The following is a 20305-nucleotide window of genomic DNA, read 5'->3' on the forward strand; positions in this document are numbered from 1 at the left end:
AATATTAACAAATGTAGTGTGTGAACATGCTGACAGGACTGAAGTCTTCCACTTGAAAAGAAAATGCTAAAGAGCCAACAAGGACCACATAACCTGATCCTCGGTATTTCTGTTCATTTGCCAACGTGTACATGAACAGCAAGATCAATATGTTCAGGCCCTTACTGTGAAGCATGTGGCTGCATAAATCAGCACTGACTTATAATGCAGAATGAATGCCTCTATCCCTTCTCATCTAGCTGTATCGAAGCTATGCAATATTTTTCTTCGTGTCATACTTAGGAAAAACAACGTCTTAACACTGCTTAACATGCCAAATGAGTGTGAGTTTGCCTCCTTTTGAAAATAGGGTTGCTGAGTCATTCACCTGGAAACCCAGTCTGGATGGGGTTAATTAAATCCAGCTGGAGCACGACACCTGACAAAGATGCTTATTGAGAGAGCATTTGTTCTTGGATGGAGCTTTACCATGAAGAAAATTTATATTCTGGACTTTTCTAGAAACAAGATCGGCATAGGGAAATGGGAGACTCATCAAGAAAAGAAAGATCAAAGTGAGAAAAGATAAGCTGCATTGAAAATCAGGGCAGATGCAGTCCAGTGGCATTTCAAACACGGTTAATAAGGGAATGTATTTGACCCTGGGGATTGGGCCAGATAAAAGAGATGGGTAATAGGAAAACCAAAGTAGATACCCTTTGCACTCAATGTGTTATACGTAAGATATATATATATTTATATTTTACATACATACGAATGCATTATTTATATGTATTTACCACGTTGTTTTGCTTTTTCTTGAACTGTTAATAATTCCTTTAGTAAGCATCTTGATACAAGAAAAAGCAAACTATTTTGTTATCTTAGACAACGTAATAGTGTTTGGAATACAGTTAAGAGTATTTGATTCACTATAACACAATGAGTTCTTTTTATGATGACCCACACAACTCTCTCATGCTTTCCAGCAATTGCTCTGCTATTCCAGAGCAATTGTTTCTTTTGATATTCTCAACACTGAGTCATGGAATTGTGGTCTGCTCTTTGCCTTGGTTGCTAAGATGCTCAAAGCCTCTTTCAACCTCAAAATTAAAACACACACACACACACACACACACACACACACACACACACACAAATACACAGAGCCTTATGTATTTGCTATCTAAGTGTATATCTGACAAGAGAAATGTTACTTTTTCACATTATTAATCTGATGATAATTAATTTTACTACAGCCATTCACATGAGATTTGGAACCATTCTAGCTCTGAAGTTTTGGCCCATACTAACAATTATTTGTGTAAAAAGACCAACTCCATTCTTAGCGAAGTTAGAATACAACCTTGATTTTCCGGCACAGTCCCAACTTCAAACATGTTGGCTCTCTCCTGCAACCGTATTCATGCTCCTGTATTTTAATATTTCAACCATTAAATGACATATCACATAAAAAACAGACTCTTCTTATTTAGGGCATTCCAATGGAGAGCCAGATCAATATGATTAAATACATTTAACATATAAACATGTTAAATAGTAGGAAATGAGCCAGAACAGCATTGGAGAAAAAGATTTAAGTCTCTAAATCAATACTTACAAAAATTAGTATCTCAGTAGTCGCCTTACCTATGACTGTGGATGAGAGCATTTAAAGCCAGACCATCAGACCAGCTGGTGGTGAAGTTAATGACATTAACCTGTGGATAATTACGAGTTGATTGTCGGACCCAGCTCAGGAGAATCTTTTCACTGTTGGTTTGTTGCAATCCAGCCATGATATTTTTCATTACATTTTTGACCTATGTGTGGAAAGAAATTTTCATGAGAAAATGCATTCCCTGAACAAGAACCACACAAACTTAAATGTAAATGTCCTAATCTTCAAAAATAATAGGAATTTTAGGGTCAATTAGTAGTGAGGAATAATAGATTCTACCAGGACAGAGTCCATTCTAATTAGTTACGAATGTATTCTTATTGGTTGGTGTCACGATACGCCATTTATTGCACACGTTTAATATCACTCCCAGATTCTGCCACGTTAAACTATTAATTTTGTGCTTTTCGAATTGCTCATCTTCTAACTTTCAGTGGATATGCTAGAGAAGAGTGTACAAAAACATCAGATTTGTTATCGACCAAAGGCCTAAAATAAGATTACTGGCTTTTTTTTTTTTTTAAGTTTATTTATTTATTTTGAGAGACAGACAGTGCAAGCAAGGGAGGGGCAGAGAGACAGAGGATCTGAAGCGGGCTCCGTGCTGACAGGAGAGCGCCTGATGTGCGGCTGGAGCTCACGAACTGGGAAATCATGACCTGAGCTGAAGTCAGACACTTAACCGACTGAGCCACGCAGGTACCCATATCAGTGGCTTTAAGAAAGAAAGAATGGCACAGTGGCTAAGAGAATGAGCTTACTTTCTTTAAACCTAGGTTCAAATTTTGCCTCTGCTATTAACAAATTGTGTTAATTGGGCCATTTAACCTTTTTTAGGCCTCTGTTTTTTATACATACAAGGCTGTTTTAAGAATCAAAGGACAGCTATACTAAAATAAAATCCCTAGGTTTATAACATAACTTAAAATAATGCAAATTATGTGTACTGACCAAAATGAAAAACAGAACAGAATAAATGAGTTTGCCTTTTTAAAATAAATAAAAAGAAAAATCAACAGAAGTAAAAGTATTTATCCCTAAAAGCTGTGAATGTATTGCCTTGGGTTTTGTTTTGTCTTTGTTTTGTAGTCAGTCTGGCTTCATTTGTTAAAGCTTTTTTTTTTCAGGAAATAGATTCACATGCAAGAGAAGGACAAAAGTTACAAATGCCCAAAACATGGGTCCAAAACCTTGGCTCGTTTATGAGGCCTCTTGGGTCACGGGAAATGACACTGAAGAAGCTGCTTTAGTATTAAAAACCGTGTCACAAAATCCCACTGAAGATACATACACTGTAGAGGTCCTGAGGTGAACACAGAATACACATCTTACCTCCCCAGAGGTGGTAAGAGACCTGGCCCGGTGTCTAGAAGCAGAGTGCTGGTGGCCCCCAGGAAAAGAGTGTTTGTCTGGGCCACCCAGGATGCTGTCACTGTTATTTCACGGTTATTTCTTGATATTTTGGACCTGGTAAGCTAATCTATGAGCTTTTCTTTCAAACTGTCTTGGAAGAGTCATGTCACCTGAAGCAGATGTGGTCTCCAAAAATGCGAGGTGTCACTTACGGTCACCGAGACCTACTCTCTCCTAGATGACAGGGCAAAGTCACTTTTCTTCCTGCCTCAAGAACGAAGAGGGACCCGGTACTCCTTGAACAAAAGAATCTTGGAAGGATCATTCTCGACAAGGCACCCGGCACGAGCAAAGGGTGCCAAATGCAGACGAAAACACGTAAAGCGACTTGTCCTCAAACCCCCACTCTCCCTCCCCCTACATCAAGAAGCGCTGCCTGTGATGGGGGTGACAAGGTTCCGTCTGCTTTGTCCCCTCGTGCTCCTTTTTGCCAGAGAGGTTAAGGGCTTCGGGCTGCGGGGCAGACGTGGAGAGAAGGGGCTGAGCGTTCAAGAGGCCCTGGGACGCAGAGCGGGTGGGTGGCGCCGCAGGGCTGAGGGCCGGCCGCTCTGTCGGCAACTTCCACCGCTGCTCCTGGTGAAGTCACGGCCCCCGTCCCAGCACACGGTGTCCCCTGGCCACACTCCAGTCACAGGGGGCAGGAGTAATGACCCGTGTGGCGCGGGTAGCCCGGGCACTGGCAGGCCTTCAGTCAGACGGCGTCAGCCCTTTCTTCCGATGCCTTGTTGGCAGTTGCCTGCAGAGTCTCCCGGTGCGAGGAATTTGGCCGCCTCGTTAAAGGTCACGTAGAAGTCCTTCGCAAGCACGATGATGGTAAAGACGCCAGGGACCCCGTCTGAGGGCCAAGTCTGAGGAATTGGCGACAGCTGCAATGGAGACGCGAGGTAGACGAGAACGGCCCTGACATGGCGTCGGAAGTCCACCGTGAGCCAGCGCATGTCCTACCACTGTTGTTCGGCAGCAGGCCCTGGGCAAAGCAGAAGACGGCCAGCAGGAGTCCCGCAGGTGAGCGGGCAGGAAGGCAGCTGCTGAGGAGGCCACACAGCAAAGGTGACAAAGGACAGCTCGACCCCGCCAGCAGGAGGCAGCCTTTGAGCGAGCAGATACAGCACGCAGGCGTGAGGGCGGAGCCGGAAGGTCACCAGGCTCCCGGGCCGTTTTTTTTTTTTTTTTGGTCAGGGTCAAGGTCGGTGGGCCACAAGGCGGCTGGCTGCAAGAGCCGAAGCTCCGCCTCCCTCCCTCTCTCCCAGAAGCCGGAAGGGAAGTGGAAACCCAGACCACGGAGGAGAAAAAGGCCAGATTCCTGGTTTATTTTTATTAGTTCCTGTACATTTGATTCTTGCCATGGCCTTGTGCAAATGCCGTTCAGCGGGTTGTTGTGTTTCATTGCTTCCTTCCTCTAACTCGTCTCATGCAGAAATCCATTCTAAACATTTCTCTAGATTTCAAGAATGCGGTGACACCACATTATAGAACAAACTGTCTACATAGCGTAGTAAAGGCATAATTATGAGGCTACTTTTTAAATATAAGTCAGGCCCCTTATATACCTGAAGGAAGTATCTAAGTAAATGTGATTAGTTTTTACCACCAAGGGCTTTCCTTTTGGAAAGCATAAGGTCCATACACTACCAACATGTGATCAGATGATGAATATTTATTGTGTATTCTAAATATGACATTTTATTTTGCTTCCTCATCCACGTAGAAGTTAACCAAGGCCTCAGGGGAAAATACATATTTTAACATCTCCAATGTTAGTCATCTTTTTATGAAAGAGTCGATGCAAATTTTAGGATAGACTGCTACATCTCACTTTAAAATACTTGAAAAGGATTTGAGATGATGCTTTGTAAATGTGGTAATGATGTGAAGATGTGAGATCTTTGCATATATTTATCACTGTCCCTTGATAGCTAAATCTATTATTTAGAGGCAGATTATCCAGTTTTCTTAATTCCATCCTGACCTGCTTATTTAGTCAGTTACTCAGTGAGTAAATAGGTCAAAGAGTTATATAAGATGTATCATTTTTCTCACCATATTCTGAAGTTATCAAGTGCACAACCTCCATGTAAAGTGATTGCAAGACATGTACTCTGTGTCCTAGGCTGAACCACCGTTGGATTCGGCACCTACCACCTCAGTGGTGGTGATTTGCACTGATCAGGCAACCCTCCCATGATGAATGGGATCCATTTGGAAAGCGCTTGGCCAGGCTGCCCTCTATGCACAAAATGTTACAGGACCACACAGTATTCCAACCAAAACTCCTTTAGCATCATTATGTCATTAATTCAGCTTATCAGTCTCAGCCCCACTGGTATTGCTTCTACTTGGGTGCAAATGTTGCAAATGTTGCTAAGAAAAAAATAATAATAAAGATCAATGTGAGATAATCAGTTCTTTTCCTACATAAAAAACAATTACCCAGAAATCTTTATTAAGGACCAACCTTCAGACACTGAGCTGGTCCAAAGGTGAGTCTTAAAGGAGAAAACTTTCCCACCCTTAGGACTTAACAGTCCCTAAGAGAGAAAATCAATTTAAACAAATGTGTGTGTGTGTGTGCGTGCATACAGCTATACATCTGTTTTCAAAAGGAACAAGTTGAAATGTCATTGAGCAGTGGTTTCAAAAAATGACTAGGAGTGGGGCGCCTGGGTGGCGCAGTCGGTTAAGCGTCCGACTTCAGCCAGGTCATGATCTCGCGGTCCGTGAGTTCGAGCCCCGCGTCAGGCCTGGAGCCTGTTTCCGATTCTATGTCTCCCTCTCTCTCTGCCCCTCCCCCGTTCATGCTCTGTCTCTCTCTGTCCCAAAAATAAATAAACGTTGAAAAAAAAAATAAAAAAAAAATGACTAGGAGCTAACTGGGCAAAGAAGCTATGACAGGCATGGAGGTGCACCACCAAGAGTGTCCTTCAAGGAAAGGCTCCTTGCTCCATCTGTGAGTCCTCTCAGGGACTACCTGATGTTGGAGAGTCCTGTCACCTAAGGTCAAGCCCTTCCTAGGGCAGCCCGCATCTAGTGACTGCTGAAGAGAAATGGTTTAAACGCTTAGCCATGTCAGCCTCACGCAGAGCGACACTCAAGGATTATTCCAGCCCCCAGTTCCACATGGGGTGCAATACAACTGTGGCTGGGTGTGTATCACACCTCCAGCTCTTCTCGCTCTGGTTACCTTCTCCCTTCCTCAGGTGCAGGTCCCCAAAGCATGCCTTAATTAATGTCCCGCCTGCTGAATTCAATGCTTCCTTCCCAGAATCCATCCTGTGACCAAAAGGAGTTAGAGTGGAGGAGCAAGAGTAAAAAGGTGTAGGGACAGTCTTTTACAAGGGAAGGATGGTGTGTGTGAGGACCAGAGCAAGACCTGTCTTGCACACAGAGCATTAGGGAGGCAGGAGTTTACAGCAAGGGCTTTCTTCAGTGCCAAAACCACCTTTCTCCTGTATGATGTTCAAATAGTAAATAAATACTGCAGGCTAAAGTCGCCCTGGATTTGAGTTTTTCCTTTGACTTAGCCAGCAAAGGTGGGGACATGACCTCTGATAGCACACCACTGTTAGCAAGATATGTTTGTATCTCCAGCTGGTTATCAGAACTCAGCGGACCACCCTACAAAGAAAGGTTTGCACTTTAAAAAGAAGGAAGGGGCCCCTGGGTGACTCAGTCAGTGAAGCGTCCAACTTCAGCTCAGGTCATGATCTCATGGTCTGGTCCGTGGGTTCAAGCCCCGCATTGGGCTCTGTGCTGACGGCTCTTAGCCTGGAGCCTACTTCGGATTCTGTGTCTCCTTCTCTCTCTGCCTTTCCCCCACTCACTCTCTCTCTCCCTCTCTAAAATAAATAAATTTTTTTAATCTTAAAAAAAGGAAGAAAGGATGCCAAACATGTGGCATATGTCTACTTCGCAAGTTTGTTCAATGGTGCTTATTCCTCATTATATTATTGAGGAATAATATATTTTTCCTCAATTATTTTCAGGCTAATGATTTTATTTACATGGAAACTGGAAAAACAGTGACAGGAGACACACGGTAGGCATTCCTCAGCTTTTACAAGTTCAAAGGGAAGTCCTCCATGGCACTATTAATAACATAGTATGTGGCACTGGAACAAAAGATTCACATCTTTCCATCTCTTAATGCCATTCTCAATCTGATAGACCAGGAAAGTACATTAGGTTAGCCAGAGTGTCCTTTGATCTCTGCTGATATTCAATGGCTTTTGTGACTACTTAACAGGAAGGCAAATATATACTCTCTGTGAAAATACCTTCTGGGATTCATTGAGTTATGATGAGGAGTATTGAGCAGGAGGAATTTTTTGGAAGTGAGTTTAGAAGTTTTAAGAGAACCAAGCAGGGTGATAGAAGACAGAGAAGATAAGGAGGCAGAGGCTGAGAAGAGTCTACATCCTTGCAATCACAACGATACAGTGATTCAAGGACATAAATGCAAGACAACAGACTGTAAGAGAGGTCTGAGATGAGGAAAGACTGCAAAAGCACTCCTTTTGGTATTCCAGAGTGTGAAAGACCCTCCACATGCTAATAATAAAAAAAAAAAAAAAAAAAAAAAAAAACTGCACAAAATCACAAACAATTGAAAAAGGTATAAGGGTAGTTGTGAAACTATCTTGGAGTGAGTTCAGATGCAGTTGGAAAGGGTTTTGAGAAGATAAGAAAGTGAAGTCATAATGAGAGACAGTTTGGATGAAAAATACAATTGAAATAGCCATTTGGGTCTCCGTGCATGCCTCACTTCTTCTGCTGGCTTTGTCACGACCAACACATGCTCTTGTGCAACTTAAAGTGTCTTCTGCAAGCTGGGGTCCCTCCATGAACCATTTGTACCAATGTATCAATTGATACAACCAGTTGTGTCTATACAATCGATAGTCCATTAGAAATTTCTGTAACAATTTTACAGGTCCTACGTATGTCTTTTGAGTTTAATGATAAAATGGCGTGGGTTTGGGGTGTCTTTTTATTTCATTTTTTATAATGCTTCAGTTTTACTATAATATGCATACAATGGAAAAGAGGAGGAAAAAAAATTTACTTTCCTCAAGGTAAGTTTGTGAAGTTCTGAGCAAGAGAAGTAAACCAGTTTGGTGAGGGGCCCTGTGTTGCCTCGCTGGTTCTATTTGATACCATCCCTATATGGAAAAGGCCCAGAATTGGGAATCTTGGATTCATTTGAGGTTCTTATGGTCTGTTTTCTGTTGTCATCCACTATGCTGTCTTCAATCTCTTCCCATATTGCTGTGAAACAGGATTGAGCCTGTTCAGAGTGTTTAGAATAGAAAGATATGGGGGTCAATTGGGTCAATATGGGAATCAATTCATTTGCTGAGGTGGAAAGGTACACCTCTGATCTCCATACTGACTCTAAGCAGGACCAAAGTACAATTCAAGTTAAGTCAACCCTACTAAATGAAGTAGTGATACTTGCTACAATAATAAAGATGAACCTCAAAGATTATGTTCAGTGAATGAAACCAAATATAAAAGAACACTTATTATATGATTCCACCAGTATGAAATTTCCAAAAAGGCAGACATATAGGAACAGAAAGTAGATAAATGGTTGCCCAGGGCTGGGGATTGGAGTGGGGAATGACTATGAAAAGACACAAGATTTGCTTTTAGGTTGGTAGAAGTGGGCTAAAAGTAGATTGTTTTAGATTGTTTTGATAGTTGTACAACTCTGTAAATATCCCCAAATCTTGGATGGATTGGGCGGGGGCTGTTCCTTTCTCAAAACAATTTGAGAAGCACTAGGCAGGAGAACTAAACCAGTTTGGTACACTTTGAATTTTATACATAGAATGAGTAAATCTATGATATATAAATGACATATCAAAAAAGTTGTTTTTTGAAAAATTGATCACTGCTAGTAAAAACAGCAGACATCTCAATTTTCCTCCAGATTCTTAAATTGTGAGCAGAAAACGCCAAGCAATCAAAATTATTTATGATACACCTGTAGTGAAAAGAGTGTACTCTACTGAGTGCTTTACAGATATTCTCTCATTTAGTCCTGTAAGAAATACACATGTTAATTATTATTTTTCTATTTTAACAGTGAGGGAATTATGGCCCAGAAAAGATGGCATTATACCCAATGTCACTATAAGATGGTAAGTGAAGAGGTTGAAATTTAAGTTCATGTTGCTCTGACCGAAAAAATATATACTCTTTTCACTAAACCAAATGAGTTTTGATCTGTTTTGCAGAGGTCCAATAAATATAGGCATCAGAAAATATAGGCATTCAGAAAAAATAATCAATTTCAAAATCAGATTATAAACTCATATATATGTATGTATAACATAAATACAGATAATCGTATCCAACTAATCTTTTATTGGAATTAATTTACATTGAGAAATAAAAGATTTCCAAAGTCTCATTCATTTGGTAGTGGTTAATAGTTTTTATAAAACTATGTAGATTCACTCACAGGTTAGTTATAGAAGACACATATTAGTGAAAAATATTTTTATTAACCTATTGATGAAACTTCTCTTTTTTGTGTCACCTCTACACAATGAAATAAAATTTAGAAAAATATTCCTGCGAGTGTTCTAGAACCTGTTTTGTAATCTGCTGATCCTTCACATCTCAAATGACATTAACTGTGCCCATTTAAAAGGCAGTGCTTTGGAGATGGGCTTTGTTCTGTTAGAAGTATACATGTTTGTTTTGCAGGACACGGGCAAACATGAAAGGGAGATCAGCAACATTTTACCCAAAAAGGAAACAGTCATCAAGATTCTTACCTGCCAGTGGAGGATTATATTCCAAATCAAACCAAGAGTCAGTTTGTGATTTCCATCTACTATGTCAGTGCTTCCAATATTCACTAAATCAACCTGTTAAAGATAAAGGGAAAACGTTTGAAGGAAAGAGACAAAATGTCTATTTCGAAAGAAAACAAAACTCGAAGGTAATTGCATTAAGCTATTTTCAGAGCCTAAACAGTATTACAGCTTTTAAAAAATAATCCAAAAATGAAACAAGATGCATTTGTAAATGGACTTTCTGTAACAAACAAGTGCCCCCGAACACATTTACAAAGAGATAGGAAATGAATGTACTTTTAGTATATAAATAGATTACTGCAGATTAAAGAGGCCAATCAGAGTATCTCCAAATAAAATGTATAACAATGATAACTCATAAAGGATGACTAAAATTAAGATTTGCTTCCGAACAGAAAATTGAAACTCAATAAATAGAAACTCCATCTGTCCTTCGATCTTGCTTAGAGGAAGGCTATTATAATTAGGGGTGGCTGCATTAGACTAAAATGCCGTTGCTTTAGAAACAGATATTAAAACTCCAATAAATAATGGAGCTATGGTAAACTCAATTTTCTCAATCCTGTACTGGGAATCAGAATCTGGCAAGGTTTTATTCTATTGTATTGATTTATTGAGAGAGAGAGAGAGAGAGAGAGAGAAAGCACGAGCAGGAGAGGGGCAAAGGGAGAGAGAATCTTAAGCAGGCTCCATGCCAAGTTCCAGCGCAGAGCCTGATGGAGGGCCCGGATCTCATGACCAACCGTGAGATCATGACCTGAGCTGAAGTCAAATCAGACACTTAACCAACTGAGCCACCCAGGTGCCCCAGGTTTTATTTTTCTTAAGGCAAATCCTATCTCCTATCCTTTATGCTCCTGATATTTTTACGTGGAGTCAGGTTAAATGTAAGCATCAGGCAAATGGGTGCATGAAAAGATGTTCAACATTATTAGCCATTAGGAAAATGCAAATTATAAGCTAGCACTATACACTTATCATAATAGCTGACATTTTAAAATAGTGACAACAGCAAATGCTGGTAAGGATATGGACATACTGGATCACTCATGCAGTGCTGGGGAAAATGTAAATAGTACAGGTACTCTGCAAAACATTTTGGCACTTTCTTGCAAAACTCATCATGTGCTGAAGCATGCATTCCAGCAACTGGGATCTAGGGCATTTATCCCAAAACAATGAAAACTTACATTTCTACAAAACCCTATGTGTAAGTGTTCACACCAGCTTTATTTATAACAGTCAAAAACAGCGATCTGGGAGAAGAGCCCAGATGCCCTTCAAGGATGACTGGTACTTAAGCTGTGGTGCATCTACACCATGCAATCCTACTCTGTGATGAAAAGGAACAAACTGTGGATACAAGCAGCAACTTGATTGAATCTCATGGGAATTACCCCAAGTGAAAAAACAAAGCCAACCTCAAAGGGTAAGGAACATTAACAGTTTTGAATAGACAAAGTTATAGAAATGGAGAACAGGGTAGCAAATGCCAGAGGTTAGAGATCAGAGTGAAGGGGGTGAGTGGGGCAGGTGGATGTGGTTATAAAAGGGCTGCCCTTCAGTATAATTGTCAAATCACTCCCAATTATGCCTCATATAAATATACTTTCAGGTCCAATGGATAATCAAATATTCACATTTATTTTTGTACCCCAACTATATAAATACTATTAGTGTGTTGGCTTAAAACAAATAAAGTATACAGAAAAGAATGTAGAATCATTTGAACAAGGATGGAAGATCAAGATACAAGTCCATAGTTTAATTTCAAACATATTTAATAGTAGAGGATATTACTGAACTAGACAATAGACTAGATATGAGGATTTGGTACCATATGGACCTTACAGAGAAGTTATCCTGAAGTTGTATATAAATGGACATTTCCGTAAGGCTCAGTTGAGGAGTGGATAAATGGAAACTCTCAAAGCTGGTTGACATGAAAGACTTTGACTTTATTTGGTATAGGAAAGTCAAGATGATCCTGCCATTATGAGATATTACATGTCTACTTATTTCCGCAATGCAGATGCTTTTGGTTGCACATTTGAATTTCAGGAGTATCCCATGCAAATCATCCCTAATTCAGTATGCTATAATTGAGTATTTCAAATTCCTGGGCGTTCGCATAAATTTGTCCTACACATGCAGATAGTAATTTGCTGTAACACTTTTGTTTTAATTATACAAAGTAAAATACAATAAGTTTTTAGAACTCATTAGGGAAGAAAAACATAGAGATCCCAGGGGAGATTAATAACTCAAGAACAAGAAAGCACTGTCATCTACATTTCATTTGGAGATTCCTTATGTGGTAGTAAGGGAAGGAGCTCCTCCATATGGAAAAGCTACTATAAATTTATCAGTTGAATCACTGATGCGTTCATTCAACGAATACATTTTGGCTCTATGTCAGGCACTGATGTACTTAGAGCACAAAAGAGATAGTTGTGCTTGTAGTGAAAGTGATAATCAGACTGTACATTGTAGAAAATTCAGTTATTTAAATGGAGAAGATGTTTTTTTTTTTTTTAGGAAATAGACCTATACTGGGGGAATCACTGCTAGTAGTTATGTTTGGACTTGCCATAGGGAACATCCTGGGGAGACTTAGAGCAAGAAGTAGGCTTGCCTCTATCTACTTTCATAAGCCTTCTCACTATATCAGCAGGGAGACTGTTCCTCTATTTCTTTCTCCTCATAAAATCCCTCCTCAGATCCAATTTCTATTATGTCCAGGCACTGTGCTCAGCTGTGAATAAAGAAGAGTAAAACAGAGCCCCTAATGTCAAAAAGCTTAGAAGCTAATAGCAGGCCGCATAAGAAAAACTAATTAAAATTAAGTAGGATCTAGAAATTCCACTGCTGGAGATAGACCCAAAAGAACTGAAAGCAGGGACTTGAACAGATTTGCCACTTTATATAATGTTGCGACGGACATCTTGTGTATACATCCTCAGATAACTGATGCTTTTATTGTTATAGTAGCTATTCCAAGGAATAGATTTGCTGTATCAAAAAGGTATACCTAGTTTTAATTTTGGTAGGTTTTTCTTTATGAAAAGGATTTAGCATTTAATATTCTAACCAGCAATGTATGAATAGGCTCTTCTCTTACCAGCAATAGATGTTTCTGCTTTTTCATTTCGCCTGATAAGTAGAAATATATTGCAGTGTTAATTTATTTCGATGATTCCTACTGCATTTGGAGAATCTTTTTGTATAACTGATCATTGCAATTGCATCTGTAAATTGTCTGTTAATATGGCTTGTTCCTTTTTCTGTAGGGTACTTTTGTTTTCATTCTTAATATTTAGAGCTCTTTGCAATCAATACCTAACATTTATGGAGTACTTATCACTTATAAACAGTTTTATGTAGTTCAACAATCTAATTTTTGTATTCATATTTATAAATGAGATTGTCTTATACATGTTATTTAATTTTATGCTTATTGACTGTTGCTGCTAAGGTTATTCTGACATCACAAAAGTAATTGCAGGGTTTTATCTTACATGCTTTGGAATACCTTAAAATATAGGAATTACTATTCTTTAAGGATTAGGTTAAATTCATATGTGAAGAATCCTGGTATGTATTTCCATGGTAGATCTCTAATAACTTACCAATGTTTTCTGAAGTAATTAGTCTAGTTTAATTTTCTGCTATTCTTATGTCAATTTTAGTAATTTGCATTATTCTAGGAAATCATGCATGTCCTGGATTTTTCAAAATTAATTTCACAGAATTGCTTATAGTATTCTCTCAGTTTCTTATTTATCTGCAGTTACACATCCTTTTTCATTACTAATCTTGTCTATTTTTCATTCTCTTCTCATTTTCTTTTGTTAGGATTAGAAGAGGTCTGCCTCTTTTGTTGATCTATTCAAAGAGCTGGCTTTTGAACACAATTCAACCTCTATTTTTCAGTTTTCTATTTTGAATTTACTTTTCATTATTGTTTTTCTTTTTATAATCTCTTAAGATACTTATTTCTTTTTTTTTAAGTTTATTCATTTATTCTTCAGAGACAGAGACAGAAAGAGAGGGAGTGGGGACAGAGAGAGAGGGGAGAGAGAGACAGAATCCAAAGCAGGCTCCACACTGTCAGGGTAGAGCTCCATGAGGGGCTCAACCTCAAGAACTGTGAGATCATGACCTGAGCTGAAACCAAGAGTCAGTTGCTTAATAGACTGAACCACCGAGGCGCCCCTATTTTATTTCTATCTTTAAAAAATCTTAAGCCTATAGGGTTCTCTCGGAATACAGCTTTCACTCTACCCACATCATAATCATAATATAAGTATGACGTAGTTATTTGTTTATATACCTTTTATCTAGAGAAGAACAAAGTGTCAAAGGTACACGAAGCTTTCACAAGGTCAGATTTAAAACCAGGTCTGGATATGAGAGATAAGTCCTTAATTAAATCTTGAGACTTCTTCATGAAGTTCTTTAATAGGTTCTAAATTAATAAATATTACACACCACCATGTAGACAAGTGGTATTTGTTTTGGTTAAGTTTTGTCTCTTGCTGTACAACTCTTTTTCAGATTACCAAGGACTGTAAGAAATAACCGTAATTAATAGTCACTAAGACACTAGAAGAAGGAGGGGTATTTTGTCATGCCTGAAGGGTACTGTTCATAGTCATAGGTTACTATTCAATGCCTCATATAGACAGTCTAGCCCATTTTGACTCTAAATCGCATATGCTTGGTTTCTTTTTATAATGCCATGTTTCCTACCACGTAGCTATGAATGTTGTTCTCATAAAAATCATTACTACTCTTAGATAATCACATGCATAATGGCCTCTTTTAACTATTTTTCTAATATATGCTCTGGAGGTATATCTTTCAAGGATTCTCAATCCAATTTCTAAATAACTATGGAAAGGAAAAACAAAATCCAAAATATGTCAAAATCTGTGTTAAATGATAATTGTATGTCTGTCTAACAAAAAACATTTCTGTGACAAGTATGTTAATATATGCAGCCAGTGTGTGTGTGTGTGTGTGTGTGTGTGTGTGTGTGTGTGTGTGTGTGTGTTTACTGTGACAAGCACTAGATAGCAGGAAATTCAATACTGAGGTCACTAAGGATGCCCAAAATTATGTTTTCCTGGTTTTCAGAATGAAAGCATCAGACACCAAATGGATAGGTGTGCAAAAATTAAATAGCATGCATTGAATTTTTGCAGACACAACTTACAAGTTCACCTACATATGAAGATTAGCCTTATGAGTTCCTGCAAACAGGCCTAAGACTTTCCTCATAAAATAACACCAGATACTGGCTCAGAGTTGTGCGGTGTTCTCTGTGAAGATGCTTTACTCAAACGTAATTTTTAAGGACAGAAAATTCTCACCATTTGCCTTGAAATCATGGAACCCTATTATGGCTCTAATAGAATATTTAAATGTGAACTCTTAGGAAAATACCCCGAGTCAGGAGGCACAAGCTAAATAAATAAATAAATAAATAAATAAATAGCACCTAGGAAAAATAATGAGTTAGCTTTTTTGTTTATTTTTACTTTTATTTTTATTTTTTTTTTTTTTTTTTTTTTTTTTTTGAGAGAGAGAGACAACACATGGGTGGGGGAGGAACAGAGAGAGAGGGAGAAGCAGAATCTGAACCAGGCTCCAGTCTCTGACCTGTCAGCACAGAGCCAGATGCAGGGCTTGAACCCACAAACCATGAGATCATGACCTGAGCTTAAGTGAGACGCTTAACCAACTAAGCACCCAGGCGCTCCATTAGCTTTTGAAATAAAGTAGTCTACTGTTATCATGTGAGGACACAAACTAGAGGGAATTCCCTTTTTGTGCCCACGCTACAACTTAGACTAAAATATTTGATTTTGTACAAAATTATCTATTTAGTAATTCTAAGGTTAATATGTAAGTATTTCAATGAGCACTATTACTTCCTGGTGCCCCACCTCCTAAATGAAGATGCTGACCACTAGGCTATGAGGAGCAATTCTCTTTCACTGTTCATTTGTTTTATCCTAGGTTTTATTTTATACTGCTTTCCTTCAGGGCACAGATGCAATCTAGCATTGTCAATAAGATTTTCTACAAGCCAAATTTATATATCCCATGGTGGTTATAGTAAAAGGATTTATATATATTATATTGATATATTTAAGATTTAAGAATACTGAAGAAAACCATAAGATTTAAAGCACATCTGAAATATGATGGATTAGTGACAGGAGATTACTGACCTGGCCCAGTTTATATTATTTTTAATTAGCTTTACAGAAAGAAGAATAGCAGAATGAGTTCATCAAACGTGGAATGCTACACAATGACTTTAGAATGAGGAACATTTGACATAAAAATAATCCCAGTAACCAGGTCAAATAATGAAAACGGAAGTTCTCAGGGCAGAGCAGAAGGAAGAACAAAGATGAACAAAAGCAAGGGAGTGATGAGTCCCATGACAAAATTCTAACAAATTTTCTCATGCTTTTTAAACGTTTGTGGTGGCAGGGAGATGGATAAACTTTTCAGCTCTTAGTTTATAAGTCAATAAAGCATTTGCAGTTTTCACTTGCATGTTGTAGGAATTTACATCTTATTCAAAATGGGAACCATCATCTTTCCAATAAATGGTATCTCCCACTTCTTGCCTTTTTAGACAACCGCACAGGACATTTCACAGCTCCAGGCATTAAAGAAAACACACCCTGTATCATCCAGCCAAAAGAAATTAGGTTAGGGATAGGAGGTTCCTCACGTTGGTTTCAAAGGATGTGGTTCTTTAAGACATTTCAGATTGCAAGATTTACCCTAAGGAGGAATCGTTTTAGTTCCTTGATATGCACAGTACAATCTGAACATTTTCTGAATTAGGGAAGGGGTAGAGGATAAAGGTAAGCCATCATTTTTCACATGAATCTTAGTTTGTGAATTTGACAACAACAAAAAATGTAGCTGCAAATTCAATCTTATAATTTCACACAGAATGATGAGATTTCACAAGGAACCATGAAATGTCATCTTTAAAAGTTTGGGTAGATTACTTTAACCAGAATCTGAAACAGTGACTACCAGAAAAACACCATGCATTGAACTTTACTATATAAAGATCCCTCCTGATTCTTAGAACCCATGAGGCTACTTCTACCTTCTATTTATTTGTTTTTTCCCCTACCCACACATTTCTTTCTAATAAATGGTTTATAACTGAGAATTTCATTCCAACATTCTAGGCAAATAGGATTTGCTTTTAAAATGTGTTAAGCGCTTTGTGTAGAACGTCTGCCATCGTGTAGCCAAGCTAAAGAGACTTCTCTATATTCCACAGAAACTCAAGTATTTATATAATCCTTCTAAAGATAATGCATTTAAGTGATCAAAAATGCAGAAAAAGCAAAGTAGTGTTGCTGCCCTGCAGCATGTGCTTTTTAGTGTGTTTAAAATTTATATAAAATGTGAAGGCTTACAGGCATAAATCACACCTATCTTTTTTTGGATACAGAGGTGCACATATTGAATCTTTCATAATTAGATGATGAATAGTTCAGTACATAAAACCTACAGGGTGGGCTGCATTGGCTGTTGTGGACTTCATGCTCCACTTGGCAAGTTTTCTTTATTCCCTCCCATATCTCTCTCTTCCAACAAGGATTTTTTAAATTTTATACAAATATAGAAGCTTATACTGGAAAATACCTTTTAAAAGCACGCTTTGACCTAGGATACATCCTAAGACTTAGTTCTGGGTACAGTACTTGCTATGAAGATACTCTCCTGACCTTCTGTGATTAGGGTTTATATATTCAGTCATTCCTTAAATATTTTTGACTATCCACTATATGCCACATTTTGTATAAAGATGGAGACAGACTAAAAAATGGACTGTTCTATCAAAATGCCTAAAGACTACTGAAGGAAGTTCAAATTGCTCTATATTTTGGAGGTGTTTATGATTATAATCATTTGTCACAAATTGCTCTATATTTTGGAGGTGTTTATGATTATAATCATTTGTCAGAAGGTAGTTCTTTTTAATGGATCTGTGCTTTTACTTGCTTACATACTTCCTCTTTGGCAATAAAGGTGTGAAGCAGTTAAGTTTAAAAAACCCCTTAATGTTAAGAAAAATATAAACAATAAAGGGGTGAAGGAAAATTAAAACAAATATATCAAAATAGAGGTTTCAATGCAGGTAGTTTCATTGAACATAAAATACAGGACTGAACTTTTTGGCAAAGTAGCTCCTGTATCTCAACTAAGCAAAATTTCTTATATGGAACATTATATACTAGAAGGCATCATTTGAGGAAATGGACTCTATGTTCAGTAATAATGTCACAACACAGGATAAGATAAAAGATGTATATACTTTCAATGTAATATCATTTAACTTGAATTTTTATAAATATTATATATCATATGCATGGCAATACAGAATGCTACTTTAATGAAACCAGAACCCTGTATCACCACAGCTTTCTAATCTTCTTCCACATATACTTATTTCAAGGAAAAAATTGGCAATAGCAACCCCCCAAAATTTTAAGTTATATGACCAACAATTCAATATAATAAGAAAAATTTTAGGGCACCAAGGTGGCTCAGTTGGTTAAGGGTCTGACTCCTGGTTTCAGCTCAGGTCATGATCTCATGGTTGGTGAATGTGAGCCCCACGTGGGGCTCTGCGCTGACAGTGCAGAGCCTGCTTGGGATTCTCTCTCTCTTTCTTTCTCTCTCTCTCTCTCTCTGCCCCTCTCGTGCTCCTCCCCTCTCTCAGAATAAATAAATAAACATGAAAAAAATGTTTTTAATTATAACACTATCTGTTGGGGTACCTGGGTGGCTTAGTCAGTTGAGTGTCTGACTTTGGCTCAGGTCATGATCTCACGGTTCATGGGTTCAAGCCCCGCATTGGGCTCCGCAATGACAGTGTGGAGCCTGCTTGGGATTCTTTCTCCCTCTTTCCCTTCCCCTCCCCAACTTGCACTCTCTTAGTCTCAAAATAAATAAACTTTAAAAAAGTAATAGTACAATTTGTAGCCATACTATTATCCTTGAAGATCTCTAAATGTACAAATCATAGGTAAATGGCTACCTCAATTTTAAGTTTAGCATACAAAAAAAAAATACTATTTTACCTTGATGCAAGAAATGCACTGGTAGGGGGAAGATAACCAACTCACCTTATAAAATTATTTCATTTTTTATTCATTTTTTAAGTTTATTTATTTACGTTGAGAGAAACAGAGAGAGAGAGAGAGAGAGAGAGAGAGAGAGAGAGTGCAAGCAGGGGAAGGGAAGAGACAGAGGGGGACAGAGGATCCAAAGCAGGCTCTGTGCTGACAACAAAGAGCCTGATGTGGGGCTCAAACCCACGAACCATGAGATCATGAACTGAGCTGAAGTCGGACGCTTAACTGACTGAGCCACCCAACTGCCCCTGATATTATTTTAAATGAGAATTAGCTTCATTTGAAAAGTAGTCATTTCCCAATGCATCTGAATATGAATCTAAATATTATATAATATATGCCTGTATATGTTTTTATTCCATAAATGAATATTTTGAAATAAATACAACCATTTCTGTTAGTAGATTTCAGAGATGATGAATTGGAACCTAAGTCATGGAATCATTTGGAAAAAATCCTGGAGTTAGTGAGTAACCGGATTAAAAGGATATACTTCTGGATCCTGAGAATGAATATATATAAGGCGCAGACATATTATAGCCCTATTGTGTGGACTGAAAATTTAGTGTAAGAACGAACACTTGTCTAACATAAATTAACTTCAAAATGTGGAATTTATATCTGAACAGTGTATTTTATGAGTAATAAATGGAACCAGTTTATATTCAGTCAAAGATATTATGTTCTGACATACTCCAAAACATATATTATATTGCTACTTAAGTCTCTGAATACTTAAAGAACACATAAAATACTAGCCTTAAAGAACGGTTTAGAACCCTCTTTATCTAAGATCATATGCCAGGAAGAGTGAACACTGTGTCATTTTTCAGATCAGTGACATGTGACAACCATTCAATCTAATTCACTGACAATTTTCAATGATAAGATTAAGTGAATATTTGAACATAGCTGACATGTGAATTTTCAACCTAGGCTTTTAAATGCTCACTTTGGATTTGTGCTTTAATAATGTATAAAACTGATCTTATTTGTTTTGTGCTGTTTCACATTGTACGTTTGAAGTTACTTGGTAAAAATTTGCCACTTTGTCATACACAGTTGATGAGAGTGGATACTGAACATCAAGTATGAGATCTACAACTCTGTCAGCTAATATGAAATCATATTAAATCGGTAAAGCCCTGGTATACTATATACTCAGGGTGTGTTACAACACTACATTTTTTGTATGAATCTTTAAAATAGTGATGGAA

At 38.1% G+C, this 20305-nt stretch overlaps 1 protein-coding gene across 11 annotated transcripts in view; it reads right to left on the reverse strand.

The window, feature by feature from the left end:
• Window positions 1-20305, reverse strand: part of DMD (dystrophin) — a 2379610-nt gene that overhangs the window by 1622905 nt on the left and 736400 nt on the right. For 10 of the 11 annotated variants that reach the window (XM_045050793.1, XM_045050788.1, XM_045050791.1 and 7 more), the window contains exons 5-6: window positions 9859-9951; window positions 1630-1802 (exon numbers count right to left, since the gene is read on the reverse strand). In XM_045050793.1, coding sequence (XP_044906728.1) covers window positions 1630-1802; window positions 9859-9951 — 266 coding nt within the window. Of the gene's footprint in view, window positions 1-1629; window positions 1803-2992; window positions 4443-9858; window positions 9952-20305 lie in introns of those variants that run through there. The other variant, XM_045050796.1, reaches the window with a different exon arrangement.

The sequence above is a fragment of the Felis catus genome, chromosome X (assembly GCF_018350175.1).
Source record: "Felis catus isolate Fca126 chromosome X, F.catus_Fca126_mat1.0, whole genome shotgun sequence".
NCBI classification, from domain to species: Eukaryota; Metazoa; Chordata; class Mammalia; order Carnivora; family Felidae; genus Felis; species Felis catus.